Source organism: Phlebotomus argentipes, unplaced genomic scaffold (assembly GCF_947086385.1).
Source record: "Phlebotomus argentipes unplaced genomic scaffold, Phlebotomus argentipes genome assembly scaffold_18, whole genome shotgun sequence".
In the NCBI taxonomy this organism is placed as follows: Eukaryota; Metazoa; Arthropoda; class Insecta; order Diptera; family Psychodidae; genus Phlebotomus; species Phlebotomus argentipes.
This window is the reverse complement of record NW_026776177.1, coordinates 17671840-17695412: the sequence shown is the minus strand read 5'-3', so window position 1 is coordinate 17695412 and position 23573 is coordinate 17671840. Positions and strand designations below refer to the sequence as shown.

Here is a 23573-nt window from a genome sequence, read left to right as displayed (position 1 = left end):
AGATCCATGGGAATTTACTGATCCGCCTCGCACCACCGGAGCCACCGCCCGAGGAGAATCGATAGCAGAAGGGGTGGTTGTTGAGGAAAAAAGGAACTTAATTGAAACCCTTTCGGGAATTCAATGTGCCCTGGGAGGAGAGAATATCAGGGCTTTCCATTTGTCAGTGCGTAGTGCCCATAATTAAACACTGTCTTTGTTAATAATGTAGCATCTTCAAAGGGGTGGTAGTTTTAAAGTGAAGATTAAAGGGCATTAAACTAAATAATTAGACATTGGAATTTGATGACTAATTATGGGTTTTCCTCTTGTCTTTCCAGTGAGTATCGTTGGGATTGATGACTACCTTTGAACGAGGACATATATATTGATGTATGCAGACATTTTGAGCTTAAGGACTTATCGTGAGTATAGAGTGAAATTATACAATATTGCAGCAATACAATGAGAGACATTGTGTTTCTGATTTTCCCTCCCTTTGAGATCAATTTACACAGGTTGAAAATGTATTGATGAACAGAAGTAATTCAAGATTACGATTCGTGGAGCAGCGAAAGGTGAAACTATAGAAGAAGAGAGATCTTTTGTATGCAAAAGTGTATTTTGAAGTACATGCAAAAGCTTATGAAATACAATTTGCCCATAACACGTTTTTGGCAAATACAATTTCTCTTCCAATTACTAAGTATGTGAGGGTGTTTTCGGCGATTCAGGAGAAATGTGTCTCTTTTTAGGTCACCCCCAGTGAAATGATGGCGAAGGGCAGAGCGAAGACTAAACTTTTCTATTTATTACAACTTATTGTTGGGACTTATATTGAGGGATTTTCTCTTTCTGACAATTCTCATGTGTGTTTTCATCCCAAATCATTTGATGTTGAAGACTTTGCGGGATTGATTGTCACATGGCGAAGGAGAGTAAGGGGGGAAAAAAAGACCATCGCTGGGAAAGTGAAAAGCCCAAATTTTATTTCTACTGGCATATATAGTTACAGCACGTATACGAAGATATCCACACATTGAACCCTCTTGAACCCCACACGAAAGTCTCTGTACATATAGACATTGATTGTTTCTTCGAATACAAGTGGATAAAATCATATTTCATCCAATCGTTGGCTGTATTGGCGAGGGAAGTTGGAGTGGGTGGACGAGAGAGCGGGAGAGAGAGAGAGCGAGAGTGAATGCGGGGGTGAAATTTTCCTTCAATTTTAGGAAACACGATGGGAAGTGTACAAGAACGAAATGAGACGCTTTATTTCATCATCTTGTAAATTAATAGTCCTTCAGTTTCATCAGATATTGATGAGATATTTAATAAGAAATACACATTATTCGTAATTTCATTATTGCGAACTTCGGCACAAGATCTTCAATTTCAATGGGCTTTTATGAGCAAAAAAGACAGCGGAGAGATTCCCCTTTTCCATCTTGAACTCTTCAGCATAGCCAAATGGCATGATTTTCGCCAAGAAGCACTCCATTGACAATTACCAGCCATGCAGAAGCGTACCGGGGGTCATTCACACTAAAAGCTCATAATCTTATATTTTATTCTGTGTCAATATTCGCGGGCAAATAGGTAAATTCCCTTTGTCATCAATTCCCAAGCTATCAATAGCGATTGATTGTGGGCAATCATCGATTCCATGTCGAAGGAAAATTCACATCATCCGTGTTTAATACGGACAAAATGCGTAAGTGGGTGCGTGAAGCAATGATGGCAGCGTCTTTATAGGCATGTGTTTCCATAAAATCAACTACTTGAGCCATTTTTTCCGCATCCACACCCCCTGAAGACAGTGGCGGAAGGGCGGAAGGGGAGAGAGAAAAAAACCATGCGTGTACAATGTAATAGGGCCTTCTTTCCGATCGCTTCAAAGCAATTGACGTGGATTTACTTTGAGGCTTTTTCGATACTTTATATTCCTCATTTACCATTTCGACGTCTCCTGCCATCAATAATCCTCAAGCGCGATGCGATGTTTTATCCATCAGGACGAGTGGGAGGGGGAGTCATTGCGTCAAATGGTATCAACATATTTTTGTCGTCTCTTTGCCCAAATGCTCCATTTTGGCCTTCGTTTTGCACACTCGCACAGCCATTTTCAGGTGACTGCAGATTAAATCTCAATTCAGCCAAATGAAGGCTCGACGAAGCTTCTATTTGAGCACAGAATGGGGTGTAATATCTTACGGAATAATTTTGAATAGAGCAATAATCGCATAACGTTGCGTTGTAATAAGGAAAACTCTGTACACTCAGAGAAATAATTTGTTCTTGAACCAAGAAACGAGTGTTCTTGAAATAGGTTTTCAAAAGAAGTTTTGAAATTAGCCTGAATCTACATAGTTCCGAGTCCTGTTCAGCATATTGTGGTATAATTTCAAGCTTTTCGATCTTTAATCAAGATGAAAATCATCCTTCATCGGTTTTCGACCTGATTATTCCTGGATTTATACCGAAATCGACTGAATTCTAGCCCGATATTTCTCTCAGTGTAAGCACTCATTGTATTCAATCGCATTTTCCCAGCATAATTAGAATAATAAAGAGAAAATTGCATTTGTCAAAGTTTCAAACGTGGCGTATCGAACCTTCAATTCGATACAACTTTAAAATTCCTGTGAAGTTGGCGTGTGTAAGTTGAATCGTGTGAGTTGTTGCATTGATAAACCTTTTGGTTCGTCTTGCGATGGGAGAGAAAGTTTGATCACAGCCCTGTGGGTATATGGCAAAAGCTCTGTCTTCTCTCATTTCACATCTCCCAAGATGATGGGTGTGGGGGGTTTTCCCAAGGAAATTTAATATAAGTTTATTAAAATTTATTTGCACAGATTCGCAAAAGAAGCGTCTCTCAGGGTGGAAAAGTTTTCTAGTTTTATATGTACACAAACGATTTCAAATTTTCCTCTGCTGAAGCCCAAGGTTCCCAAGGTAAAAGTGGGGATATTTTTGTGTGCGAGGATGTGAGAGTGGCGTGGCTGTGTGTGATTTTACAGGATTTGTAGCGTTGGCAATGGCACGATTTTGTGGGACTCTGTGATGGGTGAAAAAGAAGGGAGCCGGGCAAAAAGATTTTCGCATTCTTTCACCTCGCTTAGGGGACGTTCGCCGCCCTTTTTGCACTTCTCCTCCGCCTGCGGCCTGGAGTTTGGTTCAAAGCGAAACTAAAAACGAAATTGAACGACCGCAAGCAACCTAATAATAATACATTTGTGGCTCGATGTCTATACGGGTGCGTGGTTGAGAGAGGGTATAGACTTTCGGGGGGTGGCAAAGCGTGGGCGATGTTTTGGGGTGGCTTTTGCAATATGGGTGGTGTTGCGCCCCAAAAATACGGGAGAAATCATTGTTGCTGATGGCTATTTCAAGATAATCTGACTCTTAACATAATTGAAACCGAAATTACACAAACCCTAATGTTATGTATGACGACGCAACAAGCGGTGGGGATTCTTCGGATTTAATGAAGACCTCCCGGGGCTGATGATCAAAGTGTATGTGTGAGGCCGTGTGTGCGAAGCCAGTTGGGGGTGGTTTTTAAGCGTCAGAGGGTGGCATAGATTGAGACTCTCTGTGTGAACATCAAAAGGTGAGAGAATGAATGGTGGCGTGGTCGTGAAAATTCGTCGTTAATGATAATGACTGGTTGGGTGGTTAAAATTGGCTGGGGCGTTTGCGTCTTTCTTATTTCATTGTACATATCGCGTGGTGTTGAGGCCTGTGGAGTCGCGCAGGGTGCGGGGGGAGGGGGCAGGGGGCGCGGGAGTATAGGAGATGAAAGAGAGCTAATGTATGAATTTCCTCTTGGCATTGAATTGGGCGGCCGGGTGCGGGGGGAGGTGACAGATTGTAAAAGCCAATATTGTATAAGCCTATGGTTTCCTTCCATTAGAGGTGTAATGCGGTGTACAAAGCTGGTAAAATGTCAACCTCCCTGTCGCTATAAATCCTATCAAAAGAGATCCTCACCCTCCCACACATTTTCATACTTTCACGATGGCAACATCCATTCGCAAAGTGTCTCACACCCCAGGAGTGTCATCAGCCTCTCACCCCGCATCTGGCCCACGAAAGTAGGCAAGTTCAAGGTTTCATTATTTACACCCATGTGAAGTGATTGCGATTACTTTTGGGCGAGCGACGACGGCAGAAGGAGCCCGGCAACCATTAAAAACGTGACGGATGGTGTGAGCGACGATAGAAATACAAATGCTACGTACTTTATCATTTCACCTGATAACCCTTACCCTTAGCGTGTTAACCTGCCATCAGAAGAATATGAAGACAACACACTTGATTTATGGTTCCTTCACATTTTCGCCTCCGTCGCCCCATTACAGCCCCCGCTCGTCCATGCTTAATATTCCTTCAGGACTCGCGCGATATTGATGCACCACAATTCACACATGGCTGTGCAAATTTATGATATCTCCTACGCCACAGACCCAATACGAGCCCTATCAATATTTCTTCCTCCCATTCTATGTCCTGACAAGTCGTCCCGGGGATGGATTGAGGGGAGTTGCCAAGTACTTTCCTTCTGTTAATTATTAAAAATGCCTAACGGGGTTGCTGCAGGGGCTGTCAACTTGAGAATCGATGGTTTTCCCGTTGTGAGTTGTTGAGAAAATTACACCAATTTCAGTACTCGGTGCTTGTTTTCAGTCTGTGACATATGTAGCAAATTTTATATAATTATACATGTTCTTAGAAATCATTTAATATGCGAGAGTGAAGATGTTGTGTTGTTGGAAATACTTGGGAACTCTTTATCCGACAATCTTACAAACCTCATGTGCCCATCTCAATTTCACCAGAAGCACTATCAAATGCATCTCATGTCATTAAAAATTGTCGGGCATTTTAGCAGCACAGTTGGGATAAGAGTCTTCCTGAATATCTTATGCGTTCGTAATTGCTTCCGTAACCTAGAGACACTTTTCAGGCTTCACCGGAGGAGAACTTGTGCTGCCACTGAATAATTCCCATAGAGATTTATTTTTGGCTTCTGTCTTCCCCTCTCAAAACTTTACGTAGATACATATATATGTATATATGAAGGAATCACGTTAAAATTTTCCTCGTTAAGAAATTTTCCCCGTCGCAGAAGTTTGAGTGTTTTATCAGGCACAGCGTATCACTTCATTTCGACGGCCCATGGATAGTTTTGTCAGTTGTGTGAGGAGTTGAAATTATTTTCGGGACACTGTGTGTGAGTGTTGGGGTTTGGAAATCCATGTTTAGTTCTGGATTTGTGCCAACAATTGAATTTTCTCACAGTGGAGTCTGACATAAAAGTGAAAATCCCCAATCTGTGTGGATGGTCTTTTCTGGGGTTTGGCGGGCGGGTTCGACCCCGAGAAGTACAAACGGTCGGACAAATAGGAGTGATGGTGAAAAATCGACTAATCCCCTTTCTTTTCTCCTTTTCCCGTTTGATTTTCATCCTGAGCAAATGACTGGGTGCTTCGCTAGTGCGGTGTAGAGAGAGAGTCTGGCTTTGGATTGTGGGATCTGAGAAGGGGATGGAATTGCTATGGTGGAGAAAATCTCCAGCTTTGTCTCTCAATTTCATGCCGGAATTTTCGGTTTTGGGACTTGTGTACACCGAATCAATTCACATGGGTTGTTTGAGGAAATTATCTTGAATAACCATGGGAAAGTGTGCTTGAGGGTAATTTGCATTCTAGTAACGTCTTTTCACTCCGCAGTCACTTGCGGTGGAAGTGGATATATAGTTGTGCGGCATAACCGAAAGTTTCCGTTGATTGAATGTGTGTATTTTGTGGATGTTAAATACTTGGATGTATGTAGTTTGTGTGATTTTCCAAAGGCATGGGGCGAATTGTCACATATGGAAAGGCCAAAAGTGCTGTGTGGAAACCATCTCTCTTCATCCCCAATGTTGGCAATTGCACATTGTGCGCCGACTCGGGGGTGGGTCGGCGCGGGCCGAACGCGCGATTCGACGCCGCCACTGCGTCGTCGTGGGCAGAAACATCACAAATTCATCGTCATCCGCACAAATAGCAGGGTTGCTGCAAATATCCATTGCAGACGACCACTGAAATCGTCAGTGATCCACCCAGTTTCTAGCGTGCGACTCCTTGTGTTGTGTCTATCATTTGTGTGTAGTCCTCTATACAGTGTGTCTCTCACCCTTGGTGTGTAGTGTCAAGTGTCGGTGGGCGACAATTAATTGTCGCACCAGAGTAATTTCAGAGCCACCCTCTCCCACCCCCAATCGCCGTGTAACTGCTCAATCCGAGCGGCGAGGGCGTAAAAAGTGCGTTCACTTGTTCAAACCCACCCGGACCCGGTCTTGACGGATGATTTTCCACACTTATGACTCACGACTCTCCACCCCCAGCCTTTTTGCACAATCTCTCACGGGCGTCCCGAAGATGGGTTTTTGCTGGGCAATTGAGCCCCCAAAACTCCGGTTTCTGTCTATGTGTATGTGTGAAGGGGTTTGATGGAAAATTTTCCCATCGCTTCCTCCCTGTAAGTTTGGCAAACTTCCTCCCTCAAACACGGGACACGAGCGCGCGCTTGATTTACACAACAAATCCCCGGAGGTGATTTGATTTTTCATCTTCATAGCCCAAAAATTTTCATTTAGATCTGCTACGTTTGTTCCTGACTTTCCATCCTTGGGCCCCGGGGGCCATGGATCGGAAATCTCAGTCAAATGCTGTGTGGGTGAGAAATAAAAGGAGTGAAAATCCGTAAAGTTGAGCTATGGTGGAAAAATGTGTGATGAGAATTGAAATTTTCTTCTATAGACCACACCCGCTCTCTGTACTATATTCAGCATGAGATATATGTAGCTGGCGAGAGCGAGAGAGAGAGTGAGACTACCACAGTCTCAGGGGTGAAAACAACCCCAAAGTCACACACAAGCGCATGATTCGACGTCACGGGCAGAAATGGCCAGGGATGTGCGGTGGCAAACGGCACGATATATCGTGCGATATTGTAGTCTCCCAGTGCCGGGATATTTCCAACACATCCTTGTGGATATGATTTTCACGGGGGAAATCACCTCACACACACACACACACATTCGCGGCCCACATCCTTCGCGTGTCCTTTGCCGAAAAATTTTCACCCCTGCCATGCCCCTGTTTATCCTCCCGCTCTCTCTCTTTCTCTCTCTTTCTCTGTGAAAATTATGTGGCACTCTCTGGTGCTGTTGCTATAGTTTGTGACAACGAAATGATGCAATAAAAGCCATTGTCGTTCCCCCAAAAAACCATGTAATCACACTGAATTCTGCAGGAACTCCGTCTTGTACTATGAGTGTGTGATAAGTTGTAAGATATAATAAGGAGACACTGTGCAAGAGAACCTGTGAAACGGTGCCTTCACTTTGGAGTGCTTTCCGTGTGAGGAAGAGGACTTGGAGAGCGAGAGAGAGAAAGTGTAACACTATATAGGCGTGTGTGTCAGTGTGAGAAGGGAGTGTGGCAAAAAAGGAAGAGGAGACACATCAGCACCATTCTCGATAGCACCTCCATTCACGGAGATGTCATATCAGCACAGGTACATGCCGCTTAAACGTACTCCCTAAGCACTGGGCTGAAGCTCAATGAAGATGAAAGTTCAGATCCCCACCCTATCGGTGGATATATTGTATAATGTTCCGAGATCCACTGGCGGGGTGTGAGGGGGACGAAAAAACGGCGAAGAATAGCATTATTTGTTTCCACCACCCGTGGTTACAGTCAACATTGTCTTATAATAACTTTCTCAATTTTCATTTACTCCCTCACACCCTTGTGCCATTTTACAGCGGACCCACATTAATTTCCCTCCTGGATAAACTCACTATACATATATATAGACATATAGTTAGTCATTTTAAAAGATGATATTGGATTTATCTCAAAAGCACTCTGTGAATTTTGCACCGAACGACGAGGTTATTAGAGCTCTTTGCTTGTTCTTCCCATATTTTTTGCAAATGTGACACCTCAAGGGATTTGTTCAGACCTTTTATTTAATATTCTCTTTGAAATTTGTACTGAACAAAATGTCCTCAGTGAATATTCTGCAACGTAATAAAAATTGTACCGAGAAACTACCAAAGAACTCTTGAGTAGAGGGAAAATCTTGGTTGAAAATGTAGAGCGGATAAAGACTTTTTGAAAATTCAAATCAAACATCAAGAAGACACAGCCCAGTGAACGCATTTAGCTGAGAATTTCACTGTTATCGAAGATCTGCTCGCAAAAGCAATTGTTTGAGATGAAAGTGCTAACGTTATTCTAACGATCGCAGCGACGATTCATCGAAGTATTTGAATTTTTGGGTTAAAAGAGCGAAGAATAAATCTTGATCTTCGCATGGATAAAAGTATGAGCAATATTTTATCGCTTGCTTGACAGATATATTTATTTAATTTGAAATAGAATCTATCGCTTATATGCTTTACAATTGATCCTGATGGAGAGACTCAGTGAATTCACGGAATGCACTTTTCCCACCACGCCAGAGAGTCAATGTTGTGAGACAAAATTGAGTGAGATGGGTGGAAAATTGCCTTAGTGAACTTATATACTTTCTCCTGGGGCAGAATAAACGTGAAATTCTCGTTTCTTCTCACACACTAATCCACTTTTTGTTTTCCTACTTCACCCAACTTAAGGCGATCAGTATGTATATTGAATGGCGGTGAGAGGGAGAATTTCATCTTCTCGGGAAAAGAATCTACATAGTTAAAGTGAGATATCTTGTGTTGAAAGTGGAAAATGAAGGGTGGCGGAAGGGGCGAAGGTTTCTATTGCTGAAATTATGTTTTATCGTGTGGAAAAATAAACTTAAACACGGTATGGCGAGCAAAAGTTGAAGGCTCTCAAATATGTTTCATGTAAACAAGGACTAATGCAAATAATTTCCACGATCTGTACCCCTTTTTCTCCGATAACTTTTCCATGAGGAATTTCGTGTGCGGGTGGGAGTTTTGATTAAATCTCACTCTCTCTCTTTCTCTCTCTTTGGCTGGTATTTCGGTATTTTGGGTATATATTGCAATTAATTTTCGCATTGATGTCTTATTTCTCAATCACCCACAGTTTTCGCGTGTAATTAATATTGCGAATAATCAATTTGGTTTTGAATTTTAATATTCAATCTCTTGTGGTGCCTGATAAAATTTATACAAGTTTGATTTGTGCTTATCTTCCACCCCGGAAATGGAGATGCCTCTGACTTTGGCATTCTGTCGGGGAAAAATCATTTTCCCCGATTTTGATGGACTATGAAGGGTATAAACATTTCACTCGCATTCAATTCCCATTCCTTGCTGCGGGTGGAGCAGAAGCGGAAGGGATTTGCAACCCCATTTGAATGTCTTTCCTTGGCTGGGTGTGTACAAGTGAAGAGGAGGTTTGCTTTTACATAATTTTGCCAACACTACAGCACAGGTATTACGTGTCTGTGTGCAGAGGTGTATCTCCCTTTGATATTTGCATTGTCGCCGTCGTTATATCTGTAAGTGGAAGGTAAACGGGAAGTTGGTCTTTATTCCGATTTGTCGGATTCTCCTTTGTCTTTCCTTCTGTGACAACACAGGAAAAGTTGAATATCTCCCTCGTTGCCAGATGCTTTGAGATACAGGATGTGTTTTAAATACGAAATGCACTTTTAACACGCATATTCTGCATCCAGATTTTCTGCAAATATCTTCCTTCCGTTCGCCTCTATGCAGCACCGCATGCTTCACTTCCCTGGGAATATTCACTGACAACACGCGTATCTCTCTATGCAAATTTCACTGAATACAGACACACTGATGGGCAATGAGGATCACGGTATTGATTTCTCTTGGTGGTTTGCAGGTGGTTTCAATAAATTAATTATTACGCAAGAATTTCCATCGATAAACATTCCATTATGATACACTCTAAATGTTCCAACATGAATTTCTATGTGTACATCGTTTGGAGGAAAAGCTGGCGCAGTGGCATTCAATTAATTAAATTTTCCATTCCATGGGAGCGAATTTCAATTTACCCAACCAGGCGTCTCCATCTCGGCAGAAATTTCGCACCCTCGCACAAATAAGCTCACTTGCATTCGCGCATAAGAACGAAAATGTATATGTTTATGTTTAAAATGACATGATATGTATAACTTGACTTGGGAGATATTAAAATTGAGTTCATTGCATTGCATTTGCAATGGAAGAGGAGAAAGAAATTGAGGTGCTTGTTTTGTTTCTCCGCATGTTCTGAACATTGTGCGACTTCTTAGTAAAATGGCACAAGTTTTATTCTCCCTTCCAACAAATAAATACACTCAATTTTCTCGGAATCTCCTCTCGAATCCTCTGTATGTTCGGAGGGAAAAGTTCCCGCTTCATCTCCCTTTTTCCGCTTTTGAAGTGCATTTTAGTGAAAAAGGAGATGAGCAGGAAGTGTAGCATTTTTATTTGCAAGAAAGTTAGAGAGAGGTTGATGCACTGTGTGGATATTTATTTATAAGCGAATGAAGGAATATTTGAAATGTGAAGAAAATTGAAAGTATTTTTGTGCACAAAGAGGCGCATGAAAAATCTCAACAAAGAAAAAGCCGCAGGAGCTTTCAAGAAGAGTCACTCCACCTTTTCGCGATGTAAAAGAATGCCAGGCAATAAATGGCGGAAGTATTTCAAGTTTTTCAAGCATTTCCAATTATTGTTGCTGAGAAAGAGTCTATGATTGCGTTCCTGAGCGGATCTCGGCAAACCTGGAGGCAAATATTCAATATTGCGCATTTTTCTGATATTAATAGAGCAAAAAGGGGTGGACAAAAAAAGTTTATATCGGTCGTATTCTATTGGAGCTTTAAGTATTGGAGTTGGAAGTGTGTGAGGGAGAGAGAAATCTGTTTTTGCTGAAGCAGGCAAAGTATGTATATATTTTGTAAAATTTCGCAGAACGGCATGGATCGAGCGAAGTTTTCATCATATTGACAGAGTGGATAGATTGAAGTGAGTTACTTAAGTTAGAAAAATATCCTCAACACCCCTCATCGTGTTGTTCTGTTATATTGCAAGGAGCGTAACGGATCATTGTTTATTTCCCAAAAGGATTGAGTAAACTTTCTTATACCAACTAGCTGTATATATACTTTTACCATCAGCGTCCAAATATTTTGATAAATATTTCAAACTCAATTTATCTCTATTGGATGGTGCGCTGCAATGGTTTGGGGAAGAATGGAAGCGAGCGAGGAGACTCTCGCCATGGTGAAAATTCGTCTTAGCAGCGGGATGTACTATCAGATGATATCTCGCCCAGAAAGCGGGGGTGGATGTTGAAAATTCAGGGAAATGGAGAGTGTAAAATTTTGGGACCAAAAGTTAGTGCAATTTTCTTTAGATATTTCACCATAGAGTTTAGCCATGTTGGACAATTTAATAAATTACACAGCAAAAGGGGGAAAGTTTAATAAAGACGTCTTCTCTGTGTGGATCGCCATGTCCTCAATGCTAACGAGGAGAATTTAAGTTTATTAAGTATTTCTATAGAAATACTACCATGACAAGTTATTGCATCGCTGTCTTAACTTCAGTTTAGACACAGATAACTAAATTGCACACTCAACTTTGTGTGACTGCATAGAATAGTTGCATAGGAAAATTTGAAGTTCCGTGATGAGATCTATTGAAATTAAGAGTTACAGATTCTCTCATAGCCTCTGAGTTAACTCTGAGTTGTGCTTTGGCTGTTTTTGCAGGTGACGCCGCTGCAATGAGGACGATGCGTTAGCAGTGAGTATGGGATCAGAGGCATGGGCGTGCGTGCAGACCCTGGGTCTTTCCGGTGGTGTCAGGCATTAAGCCGGTCGCGATCAATCGCCACTACTCGATCATCTCCAGAGTGGACACTCCTCTGCCTCACTCTATTTGCTCTAATCGGAGGAATTGCCGCAAATGTAAATCTCGGTGAATTCGGTAAGTAAAACTGAAGTTACTACTTTCAATATTTTTTAGATACATTCAAACTCGCCTCCAAAATGAGTGTGAAACAACACAGAAGCTCTTCTGTGAGAATAAGTTATTTTTTTGTAATGTGAAAAACACCCACGCTCGCTTTTATCACTGGTATGAGCTTCCCTTGTCTTCCAGTTTTTGCAACTTGTGTGGGAGTTTCTGTGAAAATGGGGTCCAAAACTCTTTTCTTGTTTGCGAATTGAATAATCCCCAGCAGTGTTGGGAGGGTGGATGAGTGACGCTGTGGAGGAGACAACACATGTAATCCCTCATTCCGAGTATAGAGTCGAAAAGCACTCTTAGATGTCGAATGTGTGAGAAAATTCATGATATTTAAAATCCGTGATGAGAGGCGGTAAAATTTCATGAGCTCACTTTTCCCGGGGTTTTGTAATTTTTGGAGAGAGCTTTTGCGGAGAGATTAAAAATTGGGGAACATGTAAAACATGGAAATGGCAAATGTGGTTAGTAAAATGTTCAATCTCACCATTTTGGTATATAATCTGGCGGAAACTCGAAAGCTTTTGATGTGAATTGTGTAATAATATTATTTCAATTACTTTTCCTGCAAATGTATTAATGCGATTTGTGATCTTTTCTGTCTCTGACTTCTATATATCCAATCATATGCATTTTGTGGATCGTGGTATGTCTTACAGAGTGGCTTTCTCACTGCTTCACATCTCTCCGGGATGGTGGAATATTGACAAAGGGTGAGAAGGGGATGATAGGAAAATTTTACTCGCAGCTTTCTGTATGCACTTCAGGAAATCGTAATTCTATAAATATATTCATACGTGACACTTTAGTGTTGTGGCAGTGCCAAAAGGGAGTTAATATGGGATGCGGTGTGGCGCTTGAGTGGCGCGAGGGTGGATTCTCAAAATGCACTCAGTGACACCCCGCAGAATCATACACGCCGTTCTCTCGTGTGATTTCCCCGAAAGTAAGGTTTATTGAGGCATCCACCGCACTGCTCCATCCGTGGTAGCTCGTATTTTGCCGTCAAAAAGCCACACGGAGCTGAGGAAATGTGAGGTGGATGACATTTGGTCATTGACTATGCCAGACTAGTGGCGATGAAGAAGAGTGATGGTATTCTCTCTAGAGACGAACGGATCTCGTGCAGTGGAAATTGCATAACGAACAGGGTTGATAGCGATTTGCGACATTTCTCTTGCCGCGCAATTTGAGATTTTGTGCAAAATTCTAATAAGAGACTGTTCATTTTCAGTAGCCCAGCAAGATGCCGTGCATATTACTGCCATTCTTGGAGAGAGTGTTGTCTTCAATTGTCACGTCGAATTTCCCGGTGATCATCCCGTTCCCTATGTCCTCCAGTGGGAGAAGAAGGTGAGCGAAACGGTACGATATCAAAATCTTCTCTGCTCTCTTAATCAAATTTTATTATTAAAACAGCTGGCACTAGATTTTTGCACTTTGTATATGTACTTCTGATAATCAGAATCATATAAATAATAAAACACCCCCAGAGCGAAAGCTAAAGTATAACCATCACACGTAAATAAGTGTTATGAAATCATTTCTGCAAGAAAAGGCTATGCTTTAAAGTGGATGAATAACACATCACCAAATGATACCTCACGAAAACAGAGAAACACATTCAGTATATATAAAATGTAAAAGAATGTTATGAAATTTTGAAGAAGAACAAATTATTTGATAAGCAAAGCATTGACGTTGGAGATAACCTGCAATATGAGGTGACTGTTGCTGGTGTGGCTTTAGATGGAGATCATATGAACACTGATACAGTATTAACAAAACAGTATAACATACATAATAACAGACTAATATTGTATTAATTGGGGAAAATTTATTGGCCATTGCACACATTACAACTACAAGTAAACTGCCATATGCAATAAATTTCCTTTCATAAGACATGAAACACAGAGAATGGGAGAAAATCGAGGGCTGGGCACCATGTATTTGATTAATTGATCTGCTTTTATTGTCACATGTAAATAATTATATATACAAGTATATCTTTTGTCGTTTCCACCCTTCGGTTGAATGGACATCTTTCTGCAATTGTGCGCTCTTTGCCTTTAATTCTCACTTTCATCCTTTCACACTATAATATGCAAAGTCGTTAAAATTGGTAATGAAATACGATTCCTTACTAACCAAAGAGAGTGAGAGAAGAATATCTATTTTAAGTATTTATATATATATATTGTGTGCCATTCTTGTGAAACTTTTTCTTAGAATGCACAGAACTGGAGCAATTAGAATCACTTCATTGCATTCACTGTAATTGCTCACTTTTTACCATAATTAATTGCTGAGGATTTTCCAATTGATTTGTCAGAGATTTATTTCTCTCGTCCTCTCTATCGACATTTTTTGCTTGTTAGCTATGTTGTTTCTTCGAAGGGGAGATGCTTTTCCATCCTCCACATTCGCCCACAAGAAGATGAAGATATCGCGAGTTGTTTGAGTGGGAAATTAAAATCCTCTCCTTATGAATCTTATAGAATATTCATGCATTCTTGAGATGAATAAAGTGCAATGCAACAACCCCCAGATTGAAAAAGCACATCTACTACTTTTGTGTTTGTCTGAAGGAGAAAAGCTCAATTAGTGTTTATGGTATTGCAGTGGAGGGGAAAGAGGGAAATTCATTGTGGAAATTTAGTCATTGTAAAATTTGACATTCATAAAATTCTCTCCTCGGTTGAAAATTCATTTTAAAACTATTCCAATATTTCCTTCATACTTTGTTTATTCATTTACAACTGCGAGCTTTTTGTTCCCCCGCAATTTCCATCTTCACTGGTGGAGTGGCTTTTTTGTCACCATGCAGAGAGTGTGTATAAACGAATAGCGTACTTTCTAGTTTTACTCCCTCTCACTCTCTCCCTCTCTCACTCTCTGGGGGCTTTTTAATATTATTGAACAGTGCAGTACTAAAAATACTGATGCTTTTTCAAATTGGAAAATTCTAGAGAGATAAAGCGAATTGTTACACCAACTACATGGGCAACGATAATTGCCTATAAAAGCGAACTCTTGATTGCTAATAAGTGGTCCATTATCCCCGTGATGGGACTGTTGTTGGGTTGAGGGTTGGTTTTAATTTGAATTTCACCACACAAAACAATTGGGAGATAATTTTCATCGTGAAATTGGTGGGAAATTGGAATTATAGCAACAGCTAGAGGGATAATTTGGGAGAGAAATTGCATTAAATGTGAACAAAGGAAGTATACTTCGCAAGAGGAGATTTTTGTGGGGGGGCGGCGCTTTTTTGTCACAATTCGAAATTTGCCAAATTGCGAAGCTGCGGCGCTGAGCTCTTCAACACAATCGCGCCCGATCTCTATTTCCCCGAGGCCACATTTTGAATCACAATGACGAAATTTACTTCTCCATGATAGTTCCGTGTCGAATTCAGGTGATATCCGGTGAGAACGGTAATCTTTTAGTTGTACATGGGCTTCAGTACGTGACTCCAAAATTCAAGAAGGGGAGCGACGCTGGGCGTTTCGTATATGGTGGAAGTTTTTACATGAAAATTCCTTCATTGCAGAGTCATGGGGCATCCCTGGCGGGTTGGGGGAGTTTGGGGCACGGTGAAAAATCATAAGGAAAGTCTAAATGGCGCTGTGAGAGCACCATTGGAGGCGCGCGCGAGAACAAGGTGAAGAATATAAGGAAAAGAAAACACAGCCAATGGGAAGTTTTTAATGCAGTTTCATCCCCCAGAATGGAAACTTTTGTCAGTCATAATGATGCTCTTTCCGTTCCAAATTTGCCAATGAAAAGTTTCCGCACCTGAGAATGGCCCTCCTTTTCTCTCTTTATCCGCACAAAAGCAATCAGCCATTCTTGACAGACATCCGTCCGCGTCGCGGGGGTGGCGAGGGCCGAGAAGGTGGTGATTTTTATTTCCATGGCGCGCAGTTTAATGTAATAATTTACATTATAGGTTGAACGTCATGTCCAAACCCTCGATGAAATTCTCATTGTCTGTGAAATGCAATATCTGGGACTAATTTGAGACACTTTGTTGAACAATTTTGCCACTTTGTATAAATAATCCAAAAGAGACTTTGCAAAGGAATGTAATACAAAACTCAACGCTCGATTAATGTGTGTGTGTGTTATGGCAGAAGAAATACGTGACTATTTGCCAAATTGATTGTACGCTAATGTAGATAACTTGATATTTTAAATCTGGTATTGAACATTTTGGTATGTGCTTTTATTACTTGTTCTCTTTGTATTTCCTTTTCTCTCTCTCATCACCTCATAATCTGGGATTGAGTAACACTCCTTTCATGATACTTTTCCACATTTCCTCATCATGTATATAATGTGAAAAGGAATATTTTTCCCTTCTATTCCATGCGAGATGAGCATCTATTACAATGTTGTTGTGTTGTATGCTTTTGAGAATTTTGTTGCCTCTCTCAAGAACACTAATAAGCCATGTTATACTTTGCTGTTTGGGTGTTGTACGAAAATTCTCATTTGAGAGCTTCCGTGATGGTAAAATTTGAGAAAATGCTGGTGCGGGGATGTGAGAAACTGACTTCCAATGGAGCTGTGTAATTATAATTACATTTGAGATTCTTATTAATGTGAGATTATACTATGTATTATTAAATTACACCATGGAGAGGCAATTTTAATTTTAAATTGAATCATAACATGTGTGAGAGGGAGATAGTGAACGCATGTGTTCAGACAGTGTTGTGCAGAGCTGAGGTGGACGTAGAATTTGAGTTTGCATCACAACAAGGTTTACAATCCAGAGTTTCTCAATGATACCAGAATCTATATGTTTGCCCTCAACCACACTGCACAACTCTGGCCTAATGGTACGTGAGGTGTGAGAGATTTGCGATACATTAGCAAATGTTTGGAGCCTTGCATACAGTAAAGTGAGATTTGGATGGGCTAAATTGAGAGTGTGTGGCGGATGATAGAATATGAGAGTCTGCAACAAGGTATGCAAGATGCAAAAGCTTTCCGCTGTCTGACAGTGAACGGGAGAGGGAGACAGAGTTATCGCATGCATTGAGCTGCCCAGTGGCAGTGGTAATGGACGGTGTGTGTGTGTGTAGAGCACATATTCGCTTAATTATGCATTGTCTTAATTCAGGTGTAATCCCCTAAATGTAATTATGGGCAAAATTGGATGTGGCCGGACCGCATTTGTGGCATTGGGAACTTCTCGAATTATCAGCGACAATTTTGCGGGACTTTCAGGCGGTTTCAGGGGGGGGTTGTATAGCGTGAGAATGCTTCTAAAGAAGAACCTGACAATGGGAATTAGCCAAATTGTATCACTCCCGACGCGTCGGGATATTGATTGCGTGAGTGTTTGCCATATTGTGCTCGTGAACCGCAATTGGATTAGCAGAAAGGGGGTGACCTAAGCGAGGGACAGGTGATAGATAACAATTAGCTCACTTGCCTGTTAACAAATCACAAGAGTGAGGAATTGCATCCAATTGGGCTTCTACTGTATCCTTTGCAATCAGCCAAATGCCAGTCCCTCGGCATTACTTCATGACTAACGAATGTGGTTTACCACATAGAGTCGCAAACATGGTGCGTATACACGATAATTGGGCGATATGCCGACGCTCTCTTGTCAATTAGTTACATGCTACGGCTACACTATCGCAAGGTGTGCGTTCTCTAAATGACTATATTCCAGATTATGAGGCAGAAAGAAGTGAGGGTGGTCGGCGTGATGAAAAGTTTCACTTCATTTGTCCATATTGGGTGTGTCACACTGTCTGGGGTAGAGAGAGTCCAATAAGCACCACCAAATGGATCTCTTAATTAAGCTTAGACGCGAGTTAATTGGAAAATTAATTGCATAATTGGCAGTTAATGAATTTACTCAGGGAATATGCATTGCATGTACTGACAAATTTAAGTATTGCAGCAGAAATCTGTTTGTGTATGTCTTTAACCTGATGTTGTGGCTTTAAGCATACACCCTTAGTCATAAACCTAGCTTCTAAACTACATATAAGAGGGCATTTCAATCCAAACTCATTCCCGGATTGACTAGGTTTTATATCCTCTCGAACAAGTTGAAGTGGCTGTTCTTGGCGTCCCTCTGGACACTAAACTCTTAATGTGTGCTCCTAACGACCAATTTTAGGGCTCAAAAGGCCCCATATTCACTTCTTTTCATCCCTCTTCTCGTTTGAGGGATAAATGTGGAGCTCTACAGTTCGCCTTTGGTTTCTCATCTTCGGCACTCTGAGTACAATGTTTGCCATCCAGGGCAGGGAAATTTCACGGTTGCAGAGGAATGGGAGGTGAGAATAAATGTAGATATGTGGCAGAGGAAGATTGGCAGGAGGGGCGAGAGAAATCCAGAGCATGGGAATTCAAGTGGATGGCTCAAGTTGCTTTATAGAAATTCCCGCGCGTCAGAGCTCCATCAAATATTCACATCATAACTCTATGTGCTGCCATGGTCGTCCTGTTGTGTTCTGATAAAATGAACAATATCACTATATTTCACTATATATAACATCCACACCGCCCAGCCATATATGTTGTGCTCGGGAGGGGTGACTTTAGTCCCATGTATAATTTATTTTCGTGACTTGTACCGAAGCATGGTACACAGGGTTTTAATATTTCTATGCGTATTTATGATATTCTCATGGCTTTTCCTCTTCCTTAAATTAATTTCGATTTATGGGGTAATTTGTCAGCTCTGGCCATCACATCAGGTCTGTGAGAAGCGCTCATCCATGGCGTATTTATTGAATTGTAAATCCATATAGTATTTCATGCGGCTCAGCGATGGTTCTCGCGTTGGGAAGTTACCCAAAATGCAGGCCAGGAGACTTGTGAGAGAGGGTGTGTGAGATGTGATAAGGAAATTGGCAAAATTGGCGAGGAAATTGCCTCCAGACTCATCAGTGCGATGTCTGTTGAATGTCAGAAACTCGCATTGCTCAAGAATCGGTCTAATTGCAATTCATCGAAATGTATGCACATTTAATTTGATTGAAATTTCCTCAGTCGATATCTTTCACTTCCACCCCGAATTTCCGTGGATTATAGGAGAAGTTCATCAAGGGCATTAGGAGCACACTGTGTCGACCAAGTGAGAGAGAGAGAGAGAGGCGAGCATAGGATTATTTGCGAACCACTTAATCCCACTACGACAAAGTACATCATCATCCATCCTCGAATGCAGGAGTGATTCTGTGTGACGTGTGAGAGTGTTTGCCTGGAACTGGACCCCCGATTCAGCATGTATGGAAATGAGCTGCATGCATAAATCCACTTTAGAATAATGAGGCAGAAGCCTCAGATTTATTAAGTCAGTGTGTGGGTGGGCGTGCAAAAAGGCTTGCACTTTCTCTCATGTGTCACCACATGGGTGCGCTACAATGAAATGAAATTATGACTCCCGCATCATATTTTACCGACCATGCTGTGCCCCTTTGTCTTGTCCAGTCGCCCCAGCATGAATAATGATGAACTTGACTGTGGTGGGATGGAAAACTTTTTCACACTGGACGCGGAAAAATGTCCGCACAGCCCAAATGACCGGAAAGGCGATGCGGAGAGAATGCAGGACACAATTCCCATCGTTTTTTTCCAAATTTCCATATACAAGAAAATTGGGTCTATTGGTTGTTGCTTGTCTTTCTGAAAATGTTTAAGATTTAAAAGACTTTTCTTCTCCCCAAATGTTTTCCTCCAACTTTCCAGCGTAATCTATTAAAATTGTTGTGCCCTCCACTTTGGAATACATTTAGCGATGGGGTGTGTTTGAAACAAAGTTTCTGTTTTTACTAAATAATCCACTGAAAAGTTAGCATCGCAGGTACAGAGCCAGACTATGTTTTCAGCCATGAGAAAAGAATATATATACCTATTAAATTTTCGGGAGCAACCAAGGGAAGTTTGACATTCATAATGAGATATTCGGAGTGTAATTATATAGTTTCCATCCTTGATCCCTCATATCGCCCAGTGAAAAGTGAGGAGGATAAAGTCTGAGAGGGCGGATTTAGGTTGGTGTGTGTTTGTTCACAGTAGCAGATAAATTTGCATTTGTGTAAACATCTAATCCATATTCACTGTCACATTCGGCATCATCCTGTCGAGGGTGTGTTTACCCATGTGGAATTATCCTGTCGCGTGGATGCCAGTGGCCATTACTTTCGCCACTCTCGCTGACTTTTTTTTTTGAAGGTGAGGCGAAAGGGCAATGCAAATATATTTCGTGAAATAGTGTACAGACAGCTTTGGGAGTTTTCATACATGAAATTTTGATGCACATTCACGAGACATTGAAATAAACGAATGGGTTGAATTTTGCGGTCACCGCCTCTCCCTATATTTTGAATATCCTCTCTTGAGATATGCTTTTGTGCGATAGCCAAAAGCCTTCATGCAATATGATATGTCCTGAATTCGCTTGTGTTGCTGCTGGTTTCCTTTTTTTTTTAATTTCAGTACACAAAAACCACTTGCATAGCACTCTGAACACATCGTTGCAGCGAGGGAAAATAATTATGAGCTTACGAGTACAAAATCGCCTACGTTAGAATGACGATGTAGTGTTGTGTGGTGCAGTTATGTTAAATCCCTTCAGCCCGCCGACCACATTCCTGAAGTCATATTGCCGGAAAATGGATACTCTTTCCCAACTTGCCTGTGGTGCATATTGTGTGTGATCACTTTACTCTTGCCAGAGTGAGCAGAGAAGCTCCTTTCGCAGGCAGAAGTTCGTGGGCGTTTGAGGGTGTGTAATTTGTTCAATTCATCCACTCTGTGGCGACACCGAGGGGGGGAGAGAGAGACGGCGAAGGTGTGCAAAAATGGGCATGAAATCGCGACACTACGTGGTTTTGCTATTCTATACGTGAATATTGCATTAAATAGGAGGTAGTTATGAGGATGTCACTGTCCGCTGAATATTATACTAATTACGCCTGTGTAATTAACAAAAGTACGGCTGGTGTCTCATTAAAGATGATGGCGGGGGGACGAATGGGCTCCACCTTGCTCACATTTTCATTTTGATGTCACTTTACAGCTCTTGCCCCATTTAGGGACACTCTTTGCCTACTTCCTGCCAACAGTGGTGGTAGTCTTTTATCATCAACACGTGAGCACCTCCACGGGAGCCGTGTTGTGTCATGAGGGAAGAAGGACAACGTCATTTCGTTACCCTCAAACCCCATTCTCGCTTGTCATCACCAATTTCAACCCGGCCATCGTCAAAAATGACTCCCATACATATTTAATGGTCTTGTTATTTAAGTGAGCCTCACCTTAGATTACATTTTGCTGAAATTCTAGCTTTCTCGCGTGGAACTTTTTACTGTTCTCCGGGTTGAAATGAATTAGGGGGCGAGAGGGTTGAAAGGGCGCAGGAATATTCAACAAAGTTCCACTTAGTATTTCGCTCAGAGAAATACTATAAATATCTTTCTCACCCAAAAGTCTGCACTGCAATTCAATGCTACATATTCCTATCCTTCTCTCTCTCTCTCTGTCTTAAAACTGCGATAGTAAAATTACATGTAAGAGATGTGATAGATAGACAAGATATGGCAGAATGTGGGGCATCGTGATGGCACTTTTGATGGAATTATAATGTATGGCAAAGCCACACCTAGAACTTTTCTCAAAAACTTCTCAACTTTATCGTCGCGATATGGTGGGAATGTGCGGGGCCAGAGGATTTTTGTGTTATACATTTCCTTCCCAAATCTGTATGACTTCTGTGCCAAACATGGACTGGGAAAATCCCAGCGATAAATCCAATTGCTGAAATTGTAGATGGACAAAAAAAAAGCTTTTACAAAGTTCAGATGAGGTCTCATTTCCATTAAAGTGCACTTTAATAATCAGAATTAATTAGCATTTTAATGTGGAAAAGTTCATTTTTTTTTAATTCCTCTTGTAATTTTTGCTGCCAATCTGCCTGGAATATTGTGCGGTTTGAGAGATAGAAAAGTCTGCCATTGACTTTTTGGTCATCAGTCACATTTCAAATACACTCTCCCGCATTATTGCCTATTTCATTATTGTACTGTCATTTCGCCGTAAATGGCCGTGAATGGCTGTAAAAAGTTCCCAAGGGTGGAATTTTTTGGGTCAATCGGAGTGTTCTATATCTGTGATATTCTGCGGTTTCCTCAAATATTTTGCCTCCTTTTCACTTTTTTGCGCCTCTTCATCATTTTACTTGATAATTAAAATGATGGCAAGAGAAGTAATAAATATGAATTGTGCGGAATGAAGGTAAAAAACGCATTTCCTCTTTTTTTTCCCCTTAAGAGTGAGACACAATAATACTTCCACTTGGGAGATATTGTACAATATTTCTCAGAAGATTCCATTCCATCGTCGTCCACTTAATATTTCTCAATCAAGCAAATGAGTCACTTTGGGGAGAGAGAGAGTGATAGAGAAGAAGCGTATTTCTTCAATATCTCGGGGCGGAGAGCTCGGTGTAATTGAGCTTATTGCATGCTCAATGCGGGGGTGAGACTGGAGGGCCGTCCAATAAACGTGAGGCTCCCCCTCAATCACTTTATAAAATATTCAATCTTGTCGGACTGTGTCTAATGAGTTTCCGCCACAGTGTCTCCTTATTGTCCTTCGATAGGGAGAGTCACCGGTCGAGCCCATTGTGTGCATCTGTTGGCTCCCCTTTTGCTACGTGTGCACAACTCATCAGTCTATCAATCAAGTCCGTTGGCTTTCTATGCGGGTGGCGTGAATGATGGGCAGCTCTTCTCTCTGTTTCCCCTTCACTCAATGAGTCCAATAGTATTTCACATTTTCTACATGACATCAAAAGGGGTTTATCACATCCGATCCTAATCATTTTCCCGGATGTGAAGCTGTGTCATTACCTTAATGACTTTATGCAATTACTTCTTATTATGCTTTACGGGTTTGCATACTGACTGAGCTTTTGTTTATCGAAACATTCACTTTCAGTCTCTCTGGGTGTTTTTCTCCCCCCAATATTGATCTCATATCTTTACTAAATCAAGCTGGGACATTAATAGGTTACTGAATTTAACAAAACGTTGGCAGATTATATTTCAAATCCCCCAGTTTGCAATATTAATGTTCAGCTCTGCTAAAATACTCTACAAATTCCGTTTTAATCAAAGGGATTAGTCTATTGTTGATATGAATTTCATGTTCATTTCAAATTTACATGTTCACTATTAACAACGATTTTTGCAAATTCCCTCACAGTAATGCTTTTTCCGTAGAGGAAAAACGCGGAGTAAAATGATAAGCCCAATAGTGAATATGTTCTCTATCGTACAATTTTCAATCCACTTGTGAGATGAGGTCGAATTGTTGGAATCTCTCCCTGGGCGCAATAATTCATTCCATCGCCGTATTCATTTGACCAAACAGGTCCTCTACCTCTACATTTTCGACATGGGGTAGCGGAAAAAAGCCATCAGCCAAGAGGGATGTGACGAGGCGTATAGAAATGGCGCATGGAAAATGGGAATTATTGGAAACGCTTTTCATCAAAATTTATCATGACTTTTTAGTTTTTTTTTCACTCCCTCTCTTCGTGCTT

At 41.2% G+C, this 23573-nt stretch overlaps 1 protein-coding gene across 8 annotated transcripts in view; it reads left to right on the top strand.

Annotated features, from left to right (window-relative positions):
- The first annotated feature begins 322 nt into the window (after positions 1 to 322).
- LOC132260944 (protein turtle) overlaps positions 323 to 23573 on the top strand; it is a 46290-nt gene continuing 23039 nt past the window's right edge. For 5 of the 8 annotated variants that reach the window (XR_009468387.1, XM_059759372.1, XM_059759370.1 and 2 more), the window contains exons 1-4: positions 6060 to 6170; positions 7288 to 7551; positions 11731 to 11947; positions 13221 to 13351. Coding sequence is in view for 7 of the 8 variants with exons in the window: in XM_059759372.1 (XP_059615355.1) it covers positions 11785 to 11947; positions 13221 to 13351 (294 nt within the window). In the remaining variant the exon portion in view is untranslated. Of the gene's footprint in view, positions 405 to 6059; positions 6171 to 7287; positions 7552 to 11730; positions 11948 to 13220; positions 13352 to 23573 lie in introns of those variants that run through there. The other 3 variants (XM_059759369.1, XM_059759371.1, XM_059759368.1) reach the window with 3 other exon arrangements.